At 38.2% G+C, this 22,706-nt stretch overlaps 1 protein-coding gene across 2 annotated transcripts in view; it reads right to left on the minus strand.

Moving 5' to 3' along the window:
• Tnks2 (tankyrase 2) overlaps nt 1–22,706 on the minus strand; it is a 56,493-nt gene that overhangs the window by 13,252 nt on the left and 20,535 nt on the right. The window contains exons 8-20 of one of the 2 annotated variants that reach the window (XM_041660932.1): nt 22,390–22,576; nt 21,155–21,276; nt 18,479–18,570; nt 18,316–18,394; nt 15,010–15,181; nt 13,579–13,658; nt 11,783–11,928; nt 10,949–11,114; nt 9,623–9,842; nt 6,312–6,421; nt 5,328–5,516; nt 2,273–2,525; nt 1,287–1,369 (exon numbers count right to left, since the gene is read on the minus strand). In XM_041660932.1, the coding sequence (XP_041516866.1) occupies nt 1,287–1,369; nt 2,273–2,525; nt 5,328–5,516; nt 6,312–6,421; nt 9,623–9,842; nt 10,949–11,114; nt 11,783–11,928; nt 13,579–13,658; nt 15,010–15,181; nt 18,316–18,394; nt 18,479–18,570; nt 21,155–21,276; nt 22,390–22,576 (1,899 nt within the window). The remainder of the gene's footprint in view (nt 1–1,286; nt 1,370–2,272; nt 2,526–5,327; nt 5,517–6,311; nt 6,422–9,622; nt 9,843–10,948; nt 11,115–11,782; nt 11,929–13,578; nt 13,659–15,009; nt 15,182–18,315; nt 18,395–18,478; nt 18,571–21,154; nt 21,277–22,389; nt 22,577–22,706) is intronic. The other variant, XM_041660933.1, reaches the window with a different exon arrangement.

A 22,706-nucleotide genomic window follows, 5' to 3' on the forward strand; every position in this document is an offset into this window, starting at 1 on the left:
AATGTATTGTCTGTATGTTCATGCATGCACTGCTCGTGGGAGCTACAAAAGGCTATAACAACCTCCCCATCCCTTACAACTAGAGTTACAGACAACTGTTAGGAATCAAACCGTGGCCACCTCTTATAGCTCCATTTCTTATTATTCTGAATATTTTGAATAGCTTTGATAGGAAAACAAATCATCTGTTAAACTCAAAAAGTTGGAGCAAAATATGTTCAGTCATAAATGTCCTTTCAAATTCCATCCTTCCACCGTACTTTCTCACCACTGCTCTCCATCTAAGCCTTTACACAGTGCCTGGCACGGCTCTTCCAGGATGTGGACTGTGCTAAGTAGTACCTCTGCATCACTGTTGAAACTCCTACCAAAAATAAATCATTCCTGCTTCATGAAACTGAAGCCATTAATTTTGTTTCATTTCTACAACTTCTATAAAGCCACCCCTAATAAGTCCAGTTAACAGTAATCTCTTTCTTTAAATTTACTAAAATCTTTGTCAGACTGTAAATTTTCATTTTCTGCTCTACCTCCCTTACTAGATTGCAGTTCACTGCAGGTTCAAGTCTATAATAATTATAATTTCTGAACAATCACAAAAGCAATGACAACAAATAAGTACATGGAGGGCTAGAGAGACAGCTCACTGGTTAAGACACAGCTGGTGGCTCTTTCAGAGGACTGGGATTTAGTTCCTAGTAACCACGTGGTGGCTTTCAATCATCCAAACTCCAGTTCCAGGGGATCTGACATCCTTTTCTGACCCCATAGGCACCAGGCATGCATGTGGTGCACATAAAAAAGGATAGGTGTGTGCAAACTGGCTACTCAGAAAGCTTAAATGTAGAACTGGCACATTCACATTCCTGTCCACTGTAGAGAGCACTGTCAGGCTTAGAGTGGGTAGTGACTGGATTACAGAACTGAAGAAACGGCTCAAAGATAACTTAATTCAGGACTGAATCAGGCAACCATGTTATCAAAGAGGCCGTTCCATTACTACATCTGTCAATTTTCAGACATACTGAACTAAGTGAGACCCCAAAGTCAAGCCAAATCAGGAAGTGACTGATTTCCTGTGTGTTAACACTCTCAGAGCTGCAGCAGATAGATCACTAGTACACAGTACACTCAGCATGTAGGAGGCCCAGGGTTCAGTACCTAGCACTAAACACAGCAGACACGCTACTAAAACATTTCCGAATAGCTTATACGGTTTAAGTAATTTCAAGCATTTTCCAGATTTTGAGTTTCTATGAAGCACTAAATCAAACAATATAACTCACCTGTTCTCGCTCAAATATATCCATTAAGTGCTCAAGCCCAAGATTCCTTATGAACTGAGTTATACTGAAATCTACTCCTGGATCTGGGAGGAAAAAGTCCAGAACAAAATTCCACATAAGAATAATGTACAACAACACTGTAAACATAAGAGCTCTGTTGCGTTACTATATATGTGAAGAATGTATCAAAGAAGCAAAAATACTAATAGCCACTTATGCTATATTAAAAACTAACAAGAATCCTGTAAACCTTTTTTTTTTTTTTGTTTTGAGAAAAGGTCTCACTACACAGCCTTAGCTAGCCTGGAAAGTCCTCTGTAGACCAGGCTGGCCTCAAACTCAGAAATCGGCACGTCTGGGAGTGTGTCATCATGCTCGGCTTAAGAAGTTAAGCAGTGGTTTTCTCAAGTTTAAATATTTCTCATCTTATTTTCATTTAAAAATTTCCTTTTAGCCTTATCTTTAAAAAGAAAAAAAATCAGCCTTCAGGTTCCTTTATGACAAAACTAATGAAAAAGTTTTAAATGTTGTATTGAGTAAGATAAGATGAATCTGACTGGTAAAAATTGACATCTAAAGAATGGGGAGGGCTGGGAGACGGCTTAGTGGGTAAAAGGGACGTGCTTTGCAAACCTGGCAACCCAAGTTCAATCCCTGGAACCCACTCAAAGGGGGAAGGAAAGACCCCACTTTTCAAAGATGCCCTCTGACCTCCAAACACCATGGCACAAGTTTGCACACATGCATGCACACACATATAATAGGTTGCAGTACCACGTTCACCAACTTTCAACTTGAACTGAGTTTCTATAGGAATTCTATTTACATCATTAATAGAAGAAAATAAAATGTGACTATGCTCAGGCTATGTTATTTATTTCATATAAAGAGTTGTATTTAAGATTGAAAGGACAATTTCCTACCATTCTAAATGGCAAACATGGAGCTACTATATGAGCTATAGTTATTTTTACAGAATTTCTCACCTTCTTTTCTTTCCAAACTGGCAGCACCTTCTGTTGTACTTGAACCAACTACTGAGGACAGTTCAGAAAAACTCCCAGATAAGTTGTCAAGACTGCTAGCTGCAGAAAGGCTTGAAGGGCTGGATGGACCTGAAGACAGAGCATCTGTGGTAGCTCCGGGGCTCCTCACACCATTGAGCACTTGAGGTTTATAGCATGAAGGCAGAGCAGAGGGGGGCATGGCTGCTGTCAAGAGAGCGCTGACATCGTCTGCCTGGGACACATTACAGGGAGATGAAGTCTGTTACAAACAAGGTTTACAATTCTTCTGTGCCTAATAAGATGCAGTAAAAACAGGACAACCTAGCATATTCACACTGGGTCTGTTGTGAAACAAACAGGCTGATACCCAGCTAGCTAAATTGTCACTAAATAGAAAATGTAATTCAGAGCACCCTTTCCAGTCAAAGTGAACAAACTGCTAAACGATGCAAAGTACAATGAACAACATGCGAATTTTGACATCACAGCCAAAAGGCAATGAAATTAATTACAGAACTACTAACTGAAAAAGAGCTTTAACCCTAATACAGTAACTCTTACATTAGCAATTCAACCTATACAAAACTTTAGAAAACAGAACCATTTGTAGGTTTTAGAAAACAGTGATTTATTACTCAAAACTGAGAAAACACTGTTTTTTTTGTAAAAGATAATTTTAATCAAACTGCTAGGAAAGAACAGTCTCTAAATTCAGTGCTAGACCTGCGTCACTAATGACGTACAATTATTTACCATGCTGAAATAATAAACTAAGGAACAGGCTGGAGAGATGGCCCAGAGGGAAGGTAACTGCCAGTAAGCCTCATGACTTGAGTTTGACCCCTGGTTCCCACATGATATAATGAGAGAATGCACTCCCACAAGTTATTCTTTGACTTCTACAGGTATACTGAAGCATATTCAAGCCTCCTCTCCCCAATAAACAATTAAAAAATAATATATAAAAAGATACTAAGTCATAATCAACAGGGATGCTTTCTGGTTAGTCATTTATAATGTCCACACCCTTACCTTTCTCTTCCTCTTCAATTTGTGCATCTCTTGACCTTACAGTTTGTATATAGTATTTATCTATAAAAAAGACCATTTATTGGGTACATTTTTGTACCTGAATCTAAAGGCTTTAGATATTATTATAATGCTTAATTTCATTAACCAGATATATTTTATCTCTTATTGATGATGCTTCTACACGTTACAGACTAGGCCACTAGCAAGACTGCAACTGTAAGTAGTAGGGCTGGAGCAGCAGGTCAGGCCTAAAGCTCTAAAGCTCATGCGTGCTTTCACTCTCCTAGAAACCATCTTTACAATTTGATTTTGTGGATATGTGTATAATCTGTATGTGTGTATGAGTGTATAAATCTGTGGAGGTTAGGAGTCTTAGGTGATGGTCCTCACTTTTGACCATGATTGAGATGGTATCGTCACTACCGTGAAGCTGGGTAGTCGACCCTTGGGTTTCTAGGGAACTCTATCTTTCACATATGCTCATATTACGTATCCAGATTTTATGTGGGTTCTGGGAATTCAAACTCAGGTTCTCACACATGTGCAACAAGTAGTTTACTCGGCTGGCCATCTCCCTAGGCTCTAGGCATTCTCTAGAGCATTTTATTATTTTATTATTATTATAGTTTACTCGGCTGGCCATCTCCCTAGGCTCTAGGCATTCTCTAGAGCATTTTATTTTTCTTGCCACTAATTATATCTGGTGAATCAATGTTTGGGAGGAATAAACTCTAAATGCTTCCTTCTTAATCAGTTTGGAACCAACGAGACAATTCCAAGAAATCCTTGTGCAAATAAGGTTTGGTAATTAGCCTGCTGGGGAACAGCTCTTTAAATGCAGCCAAACTAAATCAGTTAGTTGGCCAACTGGTTGGAATAGTCTCTCCATAGAAGACATTATATTTCTCATTTCAAAATGTTTCTTACAAGGTATGGTGGCACATGCCTGTAATCCCAGCATACTGAGGGGTAGGTAAGAGATAGGTGAAAGGGCTGGAGATGGCTCAGCAGTTAAGAACCCTTACTTTTCTTCCAGAGGACTCAGATTCAGTTTCCAGGCACCCACATCAAGTGGTTTACAACCTGTGACTCCAGTTCCAGAGAATCTGACATTCTCTGGCCTCTTCTGGCATCAGCATACAAGTGGTGCACATAAACACATATAGACGCACACATATGTATAAAAATAAATCTTAAAAAAAACAAACAAATAAAAATCCCCAACAACTAACTCCAGGCCAGCCTGATAAACAGCAAGTTCCAGGTTAGCCGGGACTATATCCAGGTAGGACAAAACTTTCCTTCCTTCTGCTTTGCTCTGGTGGCAAAGGCAAGGAATAGTGACTGACAGAGATTTGGGAGTTAAAAAGGAGGTTCCTACATGAGTGGCCATGAAAAGAGAAGGAAAGAAAAATCCTCACTTTATTTTATAAACCTTAAAATATATTTTTAAGCATTAATTTTATTTATTTCGTGTGCATGTATGTCTGTGGATGCATGTGTGCCAAGGTACACATGTGGAGGTCAAAAGACAACTTGTGGGAGGCAGCTCTCTCTTCTACCAGGTGGGTCCTGGGATTAAACTCAGGCTGTTAGCTCTGACAGCAAGCGCCTGTACCAGCTGAGCCATCTAGCTGGCTCTCACATAGATAGCTCTTGTAGGGTCAACAGTAACAATAGGAAGAAGCAGCAAGGAAGGACACAGAATCTCTGCTAATAGCAGGCTTTGCAACTACACCTTGAGGAGTACTAACTGGGTAAGTTGGTACAATATTCAATTTATAGCATTATGCACTGCAACAAAATTACAGAGGACCGGGGCCTGTTTTATTTCCCAACTGCTGTTCTTTTTCCCATATCCAAAGTATACAATAACTGACTAATAATTTATCTACTTATCACAACACCAAAGGACTCCTAAATTTAAATTTGGGCTAAAACCATGCAGACATTTTATGCATGTCACTTGAACTTTCTGAGTTTCAAAGAGCCCATCACTTACTGAAACTAAATCTAAAGGTGTTTGTCCTTCTTGATTTTTAAGAGTAGGATCAGCTCCATGGGCCAACAATAAAGCACAAAGCTGTGTCCGTCCCTTTTGGGCTGCTTCATGTAACGGTGTGAAAGCCCATTTGTCCGTGGCATTGACACACGCATTGTACTTTATCAGTAAAGCTGCTACGTCTACATGCTGTAAAAGAAAATATTCCTGTTACAGTTGGAAATGTTTTATAGCACTTTACTTAAGAAACTGGTTCTGAGCTGGGCATGGAAGTCCACACCTTTGATCCCAGCACTCAGGAGGCAGAAGTAGGCAGAGAGCTCTGTGAGTTTGAGGCCAGCCTGGTCTACACAGTGAGTTCCAGGACAACCAGAGCTATGTAGAGAGGATCTGTCTCAAAACAAAACAAATCCTGGCTCTGTATTTACCTACCTTCTTATTTTCAAACTTATTTTGGAAATAAAAAGTAAAGCTACTTCTTCTCAGCATTGTGACTTATGGGTAGTTGCTTAAGAATTACAGTTCAAAATCTAATATAGGAAAATAAAGTAATACAACTTCAGTAATTTCTAACTAATTCTTGCGAATATAAATGTACAAACTAGTAGCCTTCCCCAGTTAGTCAAACTAGACCACTGACAATGGTCAATGTTAACCAGAACCTTCAGGATTGCAGGAAGTCTATAAAATGTATCTGAATCTCTAAAGATTCCTATGAAACCTATGGATTTTCTGGACACACACACACAAATCAGTATTTCATGAAGAATAAGGAGACAGGTGCCAAGGACACTACAACAAATGACAAATAAATTGCCATGTCACACAGCCTCCTTCTAACAGATTAAGAACTAAAACTTCTATGTAATTTAACCTGTTTAGTTCTTTGTGAAACAAGTCACACCAAATTCCATTTAAACTGAGATACTGACATCCTCTTTGAAAAATCACACAGATTTTTCAAGGTAACACAGAAGAACTTACCCCATACGATGCTGCATTATGCAAAGGAATGAGTCCTCCTTTGTCTTGGGCATTCACATCAGCTCCATGTTGCAACAAATACTCTGCAACTTCCAAATTATTGTAGCCAGCTAATTCAGGAAAGAAGTAGCATTACTTTCACTTTAAAATGTAGAAAAATCATGTATTACTCATATAGCTAACATATTTTTAAATAGGTATTACTAAATTTTATGTAAAAATTAAATTATTAGTATTTTATCTTGTGGAAAAAACCCCCATTGGCCTAAAACGTTAGAAGCTTTTGGTATTATTTGTTAGTCATTGGTTTTGGAGATCTATTAAATTATAGAAAGACTTTCCTCTATTTAAAAGATCTCTACCTCCAAATCAGGAGGATCTACATGACACAGGACAGCAGGGTATTCAAGAGGAGCCCCAGTGAGAGCGCTTTATTGGTGGTATACCAGAAACCAGAGGCCTTGAACCAGATGAATGACCTGTGGCAAGGAACACTAGCAAGTAAAGATAAATGGACAAAGGGTAGGTAAACTGTGTGTCTGTCTCATTGGGCCAAACCACAGTTTACATGATCAGATTCTTCCTTGTTTTGTTTTTTCTTTTAAATTTGGCTTTGTTTGGGGGGTTTGCAAGGGCAGAAGGAGGACACGAGGGGCAGGATGATAAGTGGTATCGGAATGCATGATGTGAAAGCACAAAGAACCAAAAACAAATTAAAAAATAAAATAAAACTTCCCTACCAAAGGCCCTGACTTCATGTTGTTACATATAATGTCCTAAGCTCAGGTGTATGATTCCAAGGGCTAAAAACCACAGGCACCTAATCATCTAGCTGCAAAACAGGAGACATCTCTCTTGGAAGGTTGTAGAAAAAGGCTTCAGCCAAAGGAGAGCACTTAGGAGACAAATAGCAGAGCAACCTTAACACTATGAAGACCAAGAGGAAAGCTCAGAACTCTGAAACATGGCATAACCTGTATCTGGTCAGCTATCTCAGAGTTCTCTTATGGCAAAGTATCTCTAGACACACAACCACAGATGAATTTGTCATTTTCCCCAATATAAAAACAATGATAATGGTTTTAAATGTTTTATCAAGTCTATCTTAAAGCACATGTCATCCGTTTTTAAGGATTTAAAACAATGAAATTGTCACAAGGTGTAGTATTTGTGTGTATTATGTGGGTGCATGTGCGAAGCCAGAGGTAAACATAGTCTTTTCCTCTATAGCTCTCCCCTTCCACTCCCACCCCTTACAATATGGCTTCTTGGTGTAGTCCTGGTTGTCCTGGAACTTTTTAGATCAGGTTGGCCTCCAATTCAAGAGATGTACTTCCCTCTGCCTCCCACGTGCTGGGTTTAAAGGTGCGCACCATGAGGCTTAGCACCTTTACACTTTAAAAAAAATTGTGTATTATTTATTGTCTGTACACGCTTCTGATGTATACAGTCAGAAAACTTGTTGGAGTTGACTCTCTCCTTCATTATATGGGTTCTGGATATTGAATGCAATTTGTCAGGCTCCTGTGAGGAGTACCTTTACCCACTGAGGCATCTCACAGATCCCCCACCTGATTATTTGAGGCAAGGTCTTCTCTTCACTGAACTTGGAGTCCACTCATTCAGCTAGTCAGGTAGTCAGCAAGCTGCAGAAATGTTCTATCTTTGCCCCTCAGTGCTGGCCATGTGAACTCAAGTTTTCATGCAGTTTATGTCTGAGTTTCTTCACGGCCCAAATATTAACACTATTAGAAGGGGGTAGACACATTTTGTATATAAAATGTATTTGCAACTCCAGGTGGTGTTAGTGCATACCTTTAATCCCAGCACTCAGAAGGCAGAGGCAGGTGGGTTCTCTGAGTTCAAGGTCTACAGAGCTAGTTCCAGGACAGCCAAGCCTACACAGAGAAAACCTGTCTCAAAAAACAAACCAAACAATGTATTTGCAACTTAAAAAGACAATGTGGACTTAAAATAGTAATGTCAAGGGCTGGAGAGATGGCTCAGTGATTAAGAGCACTTGTTCTTGCAGAGGATCTAGGTTTGGTTCCCAGCATCAACAGGACAGCTTACAATAATTTGTAACTCCAGTTTTAGGGGATCTAATGACCTCTACAGGTACCAGGCACACATGCGGCACATAGACATCCATGCAGGCAAAACACCCATGGTACACTGTGAAGATGTGTCAAGGCACCTCTGGTTTAATAAAGAGCTGAATGTCCAATAGCTAGGCAGGAGCGGACAGGTGGAACTTTCGGGCAGGGATAGGAACTCAGGCAGAGATTCACAAATGGGTGGGGTAAGAACTGGACATACAGTATGAAGGAGAGGTAACGATCCATGTGGCAGACTATAGATTAATATGAAGAGGTTAATTTAAGATATAGGAGCTAGTTAGGAATAAGCCTAAGCTAAGACCAAGCATCATAATTAATTAATAAGTCTCTGGGTCATTATTTAAGAGCACGCAGTCCAAAGAAACACTGATTATACATCCATACACATAAATATATAGCACAAAAAATCTTATAAAAGTTGGGGCTGATGAGATTGCTCAGTGGGTAAGGGTAGTTGCTTCCAGGCCTGATAATTTAAGTTTGATTCCCAAAACCTACATGGTGGAAGGGAATTGAAGACATTCATTTTTGCAGCTAATACTTAAGTTATCACTAGAAAATGAAAACATCAGTTTTCTATGAAGAAGTCTGATTTATGTAGGCAAATTTTATAACCCTCCTCCAAAGTTCAGAGTGATTGGCAGAGCCTATTTCAGCTTTTCATTCCCCCTCCCCACTTTTCTCTAGTCAGGCTGTCCTGGAACTCACTATATACACCAGGCTCGCTTCAAACTCACACAGATCTGCCTGCCTCTGCTGGGATTAAAAATGAGCACCACTACAGTCAGCAATTGTTCTTACTGACTGTAATCAGTGCCAAAGGAAGTGAAATTCAGCTAACAGCTTCATGTATAAATACAATGCTCTGTACAAACACATATACTAGAACGAAAGCTTTGGTAGATAATTTGACTTGTATCTTTCAAGTTTACTTAGAGTAAATATTTTACTTAAGAGTAAAAATAAATCTTAGGGCTAGTAAGATGGCCCACCCAGCAAGTAAATGCACCCACTGCCAAGCCCGACACCTTTTTGATGCCTGAGTTTGATGTCTGGAACCCACATGATAGAAAGATCAGACTCTTAGCAAGCTGTTCTCTGATCTCAAACCCCATACTATTCACCACCAAAACTAAATAAACAAATAAAATCTTAGTTGTCACCCATCTAAATCTATTTTCACTTACTTACCTGCCAAGTGTAAAGGTGTAGAATGCCGACCCTGGGTATCACGGCAGTTTACATTATCAGGTGAAGACAATTTCTTCACTCTGGCTAAACAACCCTTCTTGGCAGCATCCAGCAAAGCTGCATCACCTCTAAGTAGATCTTGGATATCTGTGTCTCCATCTTTAACAAGATCCAGAGGAGTATTACCATCTCGGTTTTTCTTTGTAGGGTCCGCACCATGCTAGGCATGAGGAAAAAAAGGGGGAGGGGGCAAATTAGTGTCTGTTTTGTCACTGAGAAAATTGTCAGAGCAAAGAAAATCATTTCATACTAAATCTAACTTGATTGTTATTAATGCTTAAATATTATAGGCAACTATAACACATTAGTAAACATGTATCTAAGAACAGAAAAACCACAGTAAAAGTTTTCAGCTATATAATTTAAAAATTATTATTATTTTAGACAGTCTTATGCAGCATAGACTGGTCTTCTGAAATTTATTCTGTAGTTGAAGCTGACTTTGACCCACTGATCTTCCTGTCTCTACCTCCTATATACTAAGAATACAGGCATGTACCACTGAGCCTGTCTATGTGGTGCTGGGAATAAATCCCAGGGCCTTGTGCAGACAAGTACTCTACCAACTGAGATACATCTATAGTCCTTACATTATAATTTTATGAGACCACTGTCAAAAATGTAACCCATCACTGATTGAATTATCACATGATCACATTTTCCCATTCTTTAAAACTGCCTGACTCCCAGGTGCTAGGTTTTCTATGGAGTACACAACCATACCTAGCTGCACTTTTCCTTTCCTTCTTGTTTTTTTTTTTTTTTTTGGGGGGGGGGGTTGTTGTTGTTATTGAGACAATTTCTCTGTGTAACAGCCCTGGCTGTCCTGGAACTTGCTTTGTTGACCAGACTGGCGTCAGACTCAGAGATCTGCCTGCCTCTATTTTCTGAGTACTGAGATTAAAAAGCGAGCGCCACCGCTATGAATGAATCTATGGTGTGATATTTTACAGCAAAGTATCTGTATCTATATATTAGACCAGCATCATGAATTATATAAGAGTTGTTAAACAAACTGGGCTTATAAACCACATAATGAGTTAAGAAATTTGAGGTTAGATCACCAAACAGGAAAGTCTGAGAGCAACCAAAACTACCACATGCTTGCTGGCAAATATATATATATATTTATAAATAATAGATTCTTGACATTTTTCTCTGAAATTTAGTTTCAGCATTAGGTAATGTTTTATATTAGTGTTACTTGAAAGATAATCTGAGTATTTTAGTTAATTCACACTGTTCATAGCAAGTATTTAAGCATACCTGGAGCAGAAGCTTGCATATTTCATACTTCCCTTTGGCTGCAGCTTCATGTAAAGGTGTGAACTTCCACAAGTCAGCTACGTTAACTACTGCTCCATGCTTGACAAGAAGTTCTGCAACTTCATAGTGTCCATAAGAACAAGCATTGTGTAAAGGCACAAGGCCTCTGAAAAGTTAAGCAAGCAGTAATGGTGGAAAACATGGTTTAATCTCAGTAATGATACACAACTAAAGAAAGACATTTCTTGAACTGCTTAAGGGAGTACACTGTTCATACTCTGTAGAACTTAAATCTATGGAAAGCAGAAAAAGACTTTTTTGGGGGGAAGAATTTCAGCATATCTTAAATGAAGAGAATATAATATTCACATACAGACTCAACATCTAGCATTGTATATTTTAACAAAAACAATTTCGAGAGTAACAAAAAAATTTGCCTCTACGAACACTAAAAGTTTAGTACATTAATATTAGTATCAACATCACAAACGACATCTCTAGCAATTGTAAAATGACAAGATATTATGTAAGTTAATATTAATATAAGTTTGAGCTGTTTATTTATTTATTTAAAGAAAAGGTCTCATAATATAGACCTTATTAGTCTCAAACTTGTGATCTGCCTGCCTCAGCTTCCCAGTGCTTGGAGTCCAGGTGTGCACCACCATGCTTGGCACAAAACTTTAAGTGAAGGTAATTAGTTATTGTACCAATGTCAGAACACAAATTATAAATTTAAAAAGAAGTATTTTTACCATTTATCATAAACATCTTTTGTGTCTTCCCCAAGGTCATATAACAGTAAAGTGGAGAGACCTGGCAGCTGCTCCTTACCCTTTGTCTTTAGCATGCACATCAGCTCCATGCTGCAGCAGGTATTCCACCACAGACACTCTGTTGTACCCTGCTGCAAAGTGGAGTGGCGTTGACTGACGTCCTTCTATGTCTCTACAGTTGACACTCTGAACAGTACACAGTTTCTGTAGGGTTGAACACACCACAAACATGATGCTACATATTCTCATATCTTGTTCGAATACAATTTAATAGAAATTTCAAATGCCTGCCTTATTTTCTTATTTCATTAAAGAAATTATTTCAGAAACTATTTTATTTTAGCTCGTCATTTATTGAGAATTCTTCTGGTTCTTTCATATATGCTTTTATCTTCTATTTTCTTCTACTTTTTTGAAAGGCAGTACAATTTACTATTTACATATTGATAATGTAAATTCAAAGAATACCATTGTAACTTCCATTTGGTGGTAAACACAAAAGAACACTAGATCATAGCAGCACTGAGGAAAATTTCAGAGTCCCAAATCTGTATCTACAGATTATTACTTCACGAAATAGATAAGTCAAATTTCGATTTATATTACTTGAATTGTAAGTCTTGCTCTTTCAAAACATCAGATTTTTGGGTTATTTACCTAGATACACATTTCTGTACCTAACAGAACACATAACACACACAGTAAGACAACAATGTGTGTACAGCACAAGTCCAAACAGAGTCTGAGGGAAGGTGACTTGGGGAGACTGCTGCCCGGATGGGATAGACAAGCAATCTGGTGCTCTGTAGGTCCAGCTGAGGAAGAGACCTAATGGCTCTGAGCAATGGCAACACTATGCTCACACAATAACAATAGATCCATAGGCAGAAGGGGAAAATGAGTGAACAAGAAGGAATCTGTGCAGACACCTGCATGTTTTATGTGTCATCTATAACAACATAAAACTCCTATTTCTTGGTATTGCTTTTAGACAGGATTTTCCTAAATAACTCAAGCCTTAATCTTCCTGTCTCTGCCTCCCTACTGTTTGGATTGTGAACTATTATGCCTGGTTCATACTTATTTTTATCCATAAAATAATTTTTAATTTTTTTTAAAGATTATATTATGTTCCTGAATGTTTTGCCTGATGTGTGCTTGTGCTCCACATGTGCACCTGGTGTACACGGAGGTCAGAAGGGTGTCACATCCTGGTGTCAGTTATACATGACTGTAAGTCACCATCTGGGTGCTGGGAACTGAATGCACGGCCTCTGCAAGAGCTGCAAGTGTTTCTAAGTTCTGAACTGTTCTTCAGCCCCTTAAAATTCTTCTTTTACAGGGACAAGTGCGCTCTTTAAGACAACTGCATTTTATACTATAAGAACACTAAAATTTGCCAATGTGATATTTTCTAAAAATATATGTGAAACTAAAGGTCCCCACCCCATTCCTCAGTGTTCCTTATTGAAGAATTGGTATTTTTGTCCTTATTTAATAAGGTTCATTGATGTAGCCATATAGATTAAACAATGCCAAAATAAAAACTAAAGATTAACAAAAATTTAAAATGGTGGGCTGGAGAGATGGCTCAGAGGTTAAGAGCATTGCCTGCTCTTCCAAAGGTCCTGAGTTCAATTCCCAGCAACCACATGGTGGCTCACAACCATCTCTAATGGGGTCTGGTGCCCTCTTCTGGCCTGCAGGCATACACACAGACAGAATATTGTATACATGATAAATAAATAAATATTAAAAAAAAAATTAAAATGGTCCAAAACCACAGAGAAACCCTGTCTCGAAAAACCAAAAAAAAAAAAAAAAAAAAAAAAAAAAATTAAAATGGTATCTTACCTTTACAGTTTCTACGTCACCAGCCTTTGCAGCTTCAAGCAGCTGTCTGTCTGCCTCTGAGTGACCTGGTGAGATGCCCTCTAGAAAGAGGGGAGAACAGTTGTTAATTTCCACTAGAAAATAAAACCAAGATTCAAAGGAGTTATATTTTACAAAGTAGTTTCTGAGTTTGCTGGCTTATATATAATCACCACAGGAGAAAAAGCTAAGGCTATTAAATCTTTTGAAAATAAACACTGAAAAAAAAAAAAGAAAATAAACACTGAACAAAACGTCTAAGCATGCTAGTTGTAAAATGCTATTTAGTGGTGTAAAGAACATAACCGAAGTGAAAGCTCGCCTGCATTATAACCAAGCCATGTGTGAGCACTGGTAAAGAACACCCAGCAGATAGGCCAGGCAGTGGAGCACGCCTTTAATCCCAGCACTCCAGGAGGCAGAGCCAGGTGATTCTCTGTGAATTTGAGGTCAACCTGGTCAACATAGCGAGTTCCAGGGCAGCAAGAGAAACCCTGTCTCGGAAAACAAAAACAAAGAGAGAGAGAGAGAGAGAGAGAGAGAGAGAGAGAGAGAGAGAGAGAGAGAGGAAACAGGAGGAAAAAGAAAAAGAAAAAAGACAGGATCTATGGAACCCTGTCTGTCCTGGAACTCAGAGAGATGTGCCTACTTCTGCATCCTGAATACTGGAACTAAATAAAGGTGTGCACCATCATGCCTGACAAATCAGCTTTATAAACTTTATAACTTGAGTGTCCTGTAGTGATATTTTGTTTATGTTTTAACAAATAAAGCTTGCCTGAAGACCACAGTAAACAGCTAAGACATTAGAGGCCAGGGAGTAGTAGGCACCTTTAATTCCAGCACTTGGGAGACAGAGGCAGGGATCTGTTAGTTCAAGGCCATCCTGGGCCACACAAGATTGAATCTGTCAGAGCTCACACAAAGGTGATCCCAGCACTTGGGATCCCACACCTTTAATCCCAGCACTAGGGAGGTGGAGACAGGAGTGATATGGCTGGGTGGAGAGAGGAATATAAGGTAGAAAGGAGACAGGCGCTCAGGGCAGTCTGAGCACTGATAGAGGTAAAAGGTCTCTCTGGTCTCTAGTGCTGGCTGCTCTGCTTCTCTGATCCTTCAGCTTTCACCCCCTAATATCTGACCCCAGGTTTTATTTATTAAGAACAATTAGAATTCGTGCTACAGTATCCTGTATTTACTCAGAGAAACTGGGCGGAATTTGCTACTGAACAAGTCCTAATTATAATTTAATGACATTTAAGTATCAAATATAATGAGCTAAGAATTTTAAATTAGGAAGGCCAACATTTCTCAAAAATTTTCTGTTTATTACCAACTCCTACACCTAACACCTGACACGTGAAACCCTTAAAGGTTACCCTTTAAAAAGAACGCCAGGAAGGCACCCGATACCTTGAAGCACCTGCTGCACACTTTCATTTCCCATCTGCAAGGCGGTGAAACCCTGGAGGGATATGATGTTCGGATCACACCCGTAGCTCAGCAGCAGGCGGCAGGTCTGCAGATGGCCACAGTGTGCGGCTCTGTGTAATGACGTCTGTCCAAGACTGTCCAAAGCATTAACCTTAATAATGCAGAAAACACTGAAATGAGCGCTGTGGAGCACCGTCTAAAGTCATCCAATACCAAAAGTTCCGTTTCTTTTCTTTTTAAAAGAAACCAACTGTCCAATTCCAAATTAGGCATTTCCCTCACCTCAATACTAGAGTGCAAATTCCCTAATCCATGAAAACTGGTATCGGAATGAAGATACAAGTTTGGTTTAATATGTGGGTTGCCAAGTACAGTAAATTAAACATTTAAAAAAGTTATGCTTAGTTTTAAAGCATTTATGAATTCACCCTATTTAGAACTAGACATTGATTGAAAAAGCTGTGTTCATTGAAATTTTACAGGTCTTTGAGACACATAATTTTTATGATTGACTCCAAGATATACTACAGTCAGGGACAAGTCCAGAGGTGAGCTAGTACTGAAATTCTCATTCCTACTTAATTAATCTTTTATACCATGTATCATGTAGAATATTATGTGAATAAACATACAATACATCTACAATGGAACACTCAAAGGCACTGTTGACATGCTGCTTTATCACCAAAATATTATACTAAATGGGAAAATCTTAGACCAAAGAGTAAGCATTTGTGATAAATAAGCCTCAGAACAGCTATTGGTAAAGATTGCCTGAGATGAAGGACTTTTATGGATTGAATTCAGGGCCTTACACATTGAGACAATCTACCATTGCAGTATCCACTACCCACTTAGCCTGTGTTCTTTATTAGATTTTGGTTGCACAGATATATTGTATATGTATATAGGTACAGATTTGTTAAAACTCAGCAAATAAACATTGAAGATTTGCACATTTAATCCCATATAAATTTTGCACCTACAGAAAAACTGTATTTAAACATCTAACTTTAGTTGATGTGCATACACAGAATATTTAGTATGTGCACAGTAATCTGAAAATGTGTCAAAAATATGACAGGTTGATGAATAGGTAAGATACTATAGCTGGTGATAGTATCAAAGTTGTGGGTACAGAACTATTCTGTTGTAGAATTCTTTCAATTTGGCTGTGCCTTTTAAAGACTACCTCTAAGACCACCTCATTTCCATTCTGCCTCCTTATCATGGAAATAATTCAATGTATAACTAATTAATCCTATGTCCACCAGTGTCTCTTGAAACATTGGTCAATTAATAATTCATGTCATCAGAGAATATTTCAAGATGGACATAGTAAGATCTCAATGAGCATAAAACTAGAATATGAGTGCCAATGATTACAGAACTGAAAACTTATTTAAAATGTTCAGGGCAATGTTTACTCACATACTAAATCATATTTTTTGAAAACCATCCCCTGAAAGCTTTGAGTGATATATATTAAGGTGACCAACTTTTGCTGGTTTGCCTGGGACTTCTTCAGTCATTGCACCATGATACGGGTTTTTAGAAACTACAAGTCCTGGACAGAAGCAAATGAGTGGTCTCCAATCACAATGGTCCCACTAAGTCTCACAACTCAAATTCAACATGCACCTGTACTCTTCAAGTAATGTGCCACATGGAAGGAAAAAGCGATCCAGGAAGGCACAGAACAGAGACAAATGAGGATGCCAAGCAGTCAAGCAGAAACCAACTTTATTTTATTTAGTTATTTACAGTAGGAAAAATCACGCTTATACATTATCAAGAACTTCCCGAAACCAGTGGAGATTAGGACATTAAAGATAACAGAAAAAGAAACCAAAAAATTTAAGCAGTTCCTTGAGTGGGTAGAAATCCAAGGAAGGAAAAGTCAGAAAAACTGACCTGCAAACCCAGTGAGGACAAGGCCTCACTCAGGGCCTGTTTTCCCCTCCACTCACAGCAGCTCCATTTCTGTACCACATACTAAATCTTCACTAAAAATTTTCTTTGAAGAAGGTAAAAATCTTTGGATTGACAACTGGAAACTACTGACTGTCATTTCTGCTATATACATCTTTAACCGAGCATTTTTTAAATTAAAAATTTGATATTTATTGTCTGTGTGTATGTGTGTGTGTGGAAGCATGAGGAAGTCAGAGGACATCTGGGGCTCAGTTCTCACCTTCCACCATGTTGAGGCAGGGTCTTATTGTTTCTGCCACTCTGCTAACTGGTTGGTGAACTGGCCAATTTCCCTGTCTCTCTCCTATTTATCAGAACATTGAGATTACAGATGTGTGCCACCACACCTGGTTTTTCACATGGATACCAAGAGATCCAATTCAGGTAGTTAGGCTTGAATTGCAAGCACTTACATTACACAGTAAACCATTTCTCTGGACTCACTACTAATTATACTTCAAAGTTATTGGGAAATGATTTACAGCTTTGATGGAAGTAGTTATTCAAGGGGTAAAATGCTTTGTGCATAAATGCCAACTAAAGAATGTTAATTTATCAATATGGTTACATATTTTTTTTTAAGTCAAATTATTTCTTTACTTGTATTCAAGTTGTTTGTCTTAGTTACAGAAATGGTTGAAAGTACAGACTCTGCACTGGGAAATAAGAGGACCTATCATATTAACAAAGGAATTCCAGCTGCTGGTCAGAAAAGAAAACCAGGGCAGGTTGCCTGCTATAAGAAGCGTTCTGTGTACTATTAAGAAAAGGTCAAGAATAACTTTGATCAGTGAATTAAAAGGAATGGAACAAAAAGGACATACAGGAATATGTACATACAAATAGATACATAAATTTCCGAACAGCAACAAAAAATAGACTTGGGAAATTATCCATAGGATCTCCTCCTAATATCTGTGTATTGAGGAGTGTGTATGTGTGTGGATGCACAATGGTCAAGAGTACAGCCTTAGGTGTGGCTCCTCACCCTCTACCTTGGCTGTACAGACTGGGAACTGCACATGCCAGGCTAGCTGGCCTGCAAGTACTTAAGCACTCTCACCTCTGCCTCCCGTTTAGCCACAGGAGCACTACTACCTCCTGCTTCATGGGTTCTGGGGATCTGAACTCAGGTCCACACAACTGCGTGGCAAGTACTTTATTCCCCAGCCTGGATTGTTTTGAATTGTAAACTAAGAGGAAAAAAACCATTTATGACAGAATGAATGAATAGTTGAAGGAGCTAGCTTGGCACTAAATAGAAAGTAACTTGGCTGGATTACCAAGGTTACCAGAAATGGTGTATTATACCTTTGCTTCATGCTTCACCACTACTTCAACAACATCATTGTGAGCTTTTTCAGACGCCACGTGCAGAGGAGTCAAGAATCTTAAAGAGAAAAAGCCAGTCACAATAAGTATATTTTCCATACGAAAAAATATCAACAACATCTACTGTTAAAGGTATACTTACTCTTTAGTCTTTTCGTTGGTGTTTGCTCCCTTTCTTAGTAGCAGTTCACATATTTGCTTTCTTTTGGGATATGGAGATGCAGCAGCACAATGCTAAATAATTCAAATTGCAGCATTAATCAAGGACCATACAGAACCATTTTCACTTAAGAACACTTGTGTTTCCAATCAAGGATAATAAATGCAATATAATTTCTTTGTTTTATTTTTACTCAATTTTGCTCTTAAAAGACTTTCTACTGGAGAGAATGTGTAGTATTTACAATTCTGACATGCTAGAAAATCCCACATATCAAATACTATGTATTATTAAATATTCTGGTTAAACTTTGTCCTCAATTTTTAAAAATGCCACTACGAATAGGATGAATAACACTACATTTAAAAGGTTAAGTAAAGACTTGAGTATTGGCATTTCTTCTTGCAGTGCTAAAGATTGAATCCACAGCTTCATTAATGGTAGCCCAGCTCTTCCACTGAACTATATATCCTCAGCCCCGGGTTTGGGTTGTACCCTATCTGTTCTGTTCTGAATTCTGCTGGTTTAACAGCACGGATGAGCTAGCTGCTAAGTTGTGTATCTTCCTTAACTGGTTGCTGCAGCATTTCTGAGTATTAAGGTTGGAAAGAGAAAGGAGGGAGGGATTTGCCTTTTATAAACATTATCTATGGTTATGGCACAAATCTTTACAATCTCAACATCCGGATAATACTTGGGTATAACTGGTATTCAGTATTTGACTAATAATTGACCAAATCAATGTGAATATTTGTCAAAATCCAAATCTGAAAATTGTGGGCAAAAAATTCAGACTAAAATTTTAAAGCAAAGTTGCTCTATACATCTACATACAGTGATTATAAAATCTGTTGGTTTTTTTTTAAGATTTATGTATTTATTTTATGTATATGAGAGCTCTATCTGCACGTACGCCTTTTTGCCAGAAGAGGGCATCAGATCTCACTATAGAGGGTTGTGAACCACCATGTGGTTTATGTTAATTGAACTCAGGATCTCTGGAAGAGCAGTCACTACTTTTAACAGCTGAGCCATCTCTCCAGTCCCTGTTCTGCTATCAGTCATAAATTTTGTCAGTTCCTCAATTATGCTCTTGATTCATTTTTTGATATTGTTGTGGTCACCAAAATAATTCCTTTACCTTCGTTAGAGTGAAGTTTAACAGGTACACAGTTCTTTTGACACACATTTATTCTGAATAAAAAAAATGTTTATTTCCAAGAAGTTTTTATTATACCCATAACAATTTAGAGTCCTACCCTTCTGTCTATCCTAGGGAATGGCCTGCAATCTCTGGACAAGAAACTGCACCTGCACTACAACTGCCTATGAACATTTAAGTCCTAGCACGTTTTAAAGTTAAAGACATGATGCTTACAGCAGGATACTTAGAGGAACACACACACACACAGTACATTCTTTCATCTATGCTGTTTTCCTTTCATTACCTGAGACCACTATGATATGATATTACACAGAAAAGCTCCAGAAATGCATGCTTCTGAGAAGTGTGATGAAATCCTGTCCTTTGCACTGGGATGGGAACCATTGTCTTTGTTCAGAGTACACAGGCTGCATATGCTGCCTGCTCATTAGTATGTTCACAGCTGTCTTTTACTTACTGGCCCTAAAGTGCAGGGTGATTTTGCTGGCAATTATGATATGGCAGGAGCTGGTGAGATGGCTCAGCAGTTAAGAGCATTGGCTGCTCATCTGGATGACCCAGGTTAAATTCCTGGCACCCACATGGCAGCTAACTGTAACTCCAAGATCTGACACTCTCACACGTACATGCAGGCAAGAACCTCAATGCACATAAAGTAAATAAATTTAAAAAATGTTAAGTGGCAAATTTCATAGTTTATATTAAGGCATAAGGAAGAAAACATATTATCTATCAGGCAGCCTACTTTACTCATTTCCTTCTACCTAAGGAACATCGTGAAGCTTATATAACAGAGGTTCCTATTTTCTTTTGGAATTTCTACTTTGAAGGTAGACCATGCTTCTGTATTTCACCAATCATCTGGTAGCTCCTGGAGTTCACTACACACTATTACTTTATCATAGTTCCACAAAGGTCACCTCTCTCACTCCATGCCCTGCCTCCACTTGATTATTTAAGATAATCTTGCTAGTGTGGCTCAGACTAGCCTTAAACTTGCGGCCCTCCTACCTTAGCCTCCTGGATTCCAGGTACATAGTATCATGCCCAGTTTGTTAATGGACGTAACTCTAAGATACTTAATTCAATTTGTGGAAAACCACAAATGACCAATCGTATGTTATATATATAATAAAAAATTACATCCAACATGCAAGAACATGGGATTTTTTTTTCTGCAGATAGGGTCTTAAACTACTAGTATTATGCTTTGCAGGATGAGGTTGTCCATCTTTCTACATTATTAGAGTAACTGAATTTAGTTCAGCAGGGCAGCAAATACCTATTTCAACATGAAAGGCTGAGGGAGGGCTACTACACATACAAGGCCTATCTGGGCTACATAGTAAGATATTAGACTCACAAAACCAAAACAACAAAACATCAACCAGCCAACCAACAAACAGACGAGTATTTTAAAAACAATGCCATCACTAATATCAGACATTATGATTAGTTTTGGTTATTTTAAAAGCTTAAGTCTGAAACGTTACCAATGCTGTTTCATGTGTTTGAGGATGTTTGAAATTCACCATTTCCAGAGAAAGATGTTTTTTGATTCTTGTAACATCAGCTTCCCGTGCAGCCTGCAGCAATGAGTGGCCTTTGAATTCATCTAAGAGAGGAAGCATTTCCATCCACATGAAATTATCACAGTAACGAGGCTTACCTAGCACAATAGTAGTATTTTTTTGGAATTATTTTAAAAACAATCTCCAAAATAGCCAGATTAAGGTTCCATAGATAAGACTAATAGGTATTCGTTATTATTATTATTATTATTATATTATTAACAATGGCAGACTAGTTCCCTTTAGTCATGGCTCAATTCATTCCTAAGTCTATACATAAATTTAGGCCAAGGAAAATCCATGGTCTGCTGCTATTCTATAACTGGGTTAGAGATTATCTACATTATTGCAATCTATTCCCATCCCAGAGTGCTCCGAGAATTTACAAAGGGTGACCATGACCCCTACGCTAGCATTCCAGCAGTAGAATGCTCATGCCTACCAGGTAACTATGGATCAAACACATTGGCTCATCAGTTGCTCCTCAGGATGAACAACATTAAAGAAAGCATTTTCTCAAAGTTTCTTTTACTTATTAGATCTGAAAAATTGTGAAATCATTCACTATCATTTACTGTTAGAATAATGTAAGTTCAGTTCACATAGTTCATTTCTATGTAGTAATACTATATCTAAATCAAGTGCTTATTTCTTACTATAATTTCTTTAACTACACAGGAAACCATAGAATTTGGCTGAGGTAGTAAAGATCATTATATGTCATAACCCAGGGACTATATTTATAAGACAACAAACAACTTTTTGTAAAATGAACTAGCAAGACCCAAAGATATGGTAAAATCCAACTATAATTTATATTTCTTAAACTGAAAAACTAGCCCAAATATATTTTTACACAGTATTTAAATTAACTATGCTAAACAGAAACAGGACAGCCTTCTATAAAGAAAATATTTTACTATTTATACATTCCCAAAAGAAAAGAATTGTGAAAAAGAAAAAAAGCTCATTCATTTAGGTCATGTATTTTGCTAAGTATTATATGGCTTTTTTGTTTGTGTATCATGTGCATGTTTTCCCAAGACAGGGTCTCACTATGTTGCCCTGGCTGAACTAAAAAGATCCATCTACACCTGCTTTCTAAGTGCTGGGATTAAAGGTGTGTGCCATCGCACCCATGTTGAACATATACTCACATGATAATCTTTCCTTCAATTGTGGAGTGGGAGCCAAGTCTATGGCACTTTTATTATGACAGTTCAGCAGTGTTGGATCTGCCCCGTAACTCAGGAGAAGAGAACACACTTCAACCCTATTCTTAGAAGCTGCCTCATGAAGAGGAGTAAACTGCCACAAGTCCATTGCATTTACACAGGCACCATGCTGGGGAAGAAAAGGTGTATAGTTAATGTTCAATTCTTAAGAGAATTCAGACTAACCCTGTGTAACTTAACATTCAAGTTTAGTAAAGGGTCTTCTGTAGGAATCTCCCTTTCTTTTTGCAGGTATAATT

The sequence above is a fragment of the Microtus oregoni genome, unplaced genomic scaffold (assembly GCF_018167655.1).
Source record: "Microtus oregoni isolate MIOR12 unplaced genomic scaffold, Mior012 000012F_ref0000307, whole genome shotgun sequence".
NCBI classification, from domain to species: Eukaryota; Metazoa; Chordata; class Mammalia; order Rodentia; family Cricetidae; genus Microtus; species Microtus oregoni.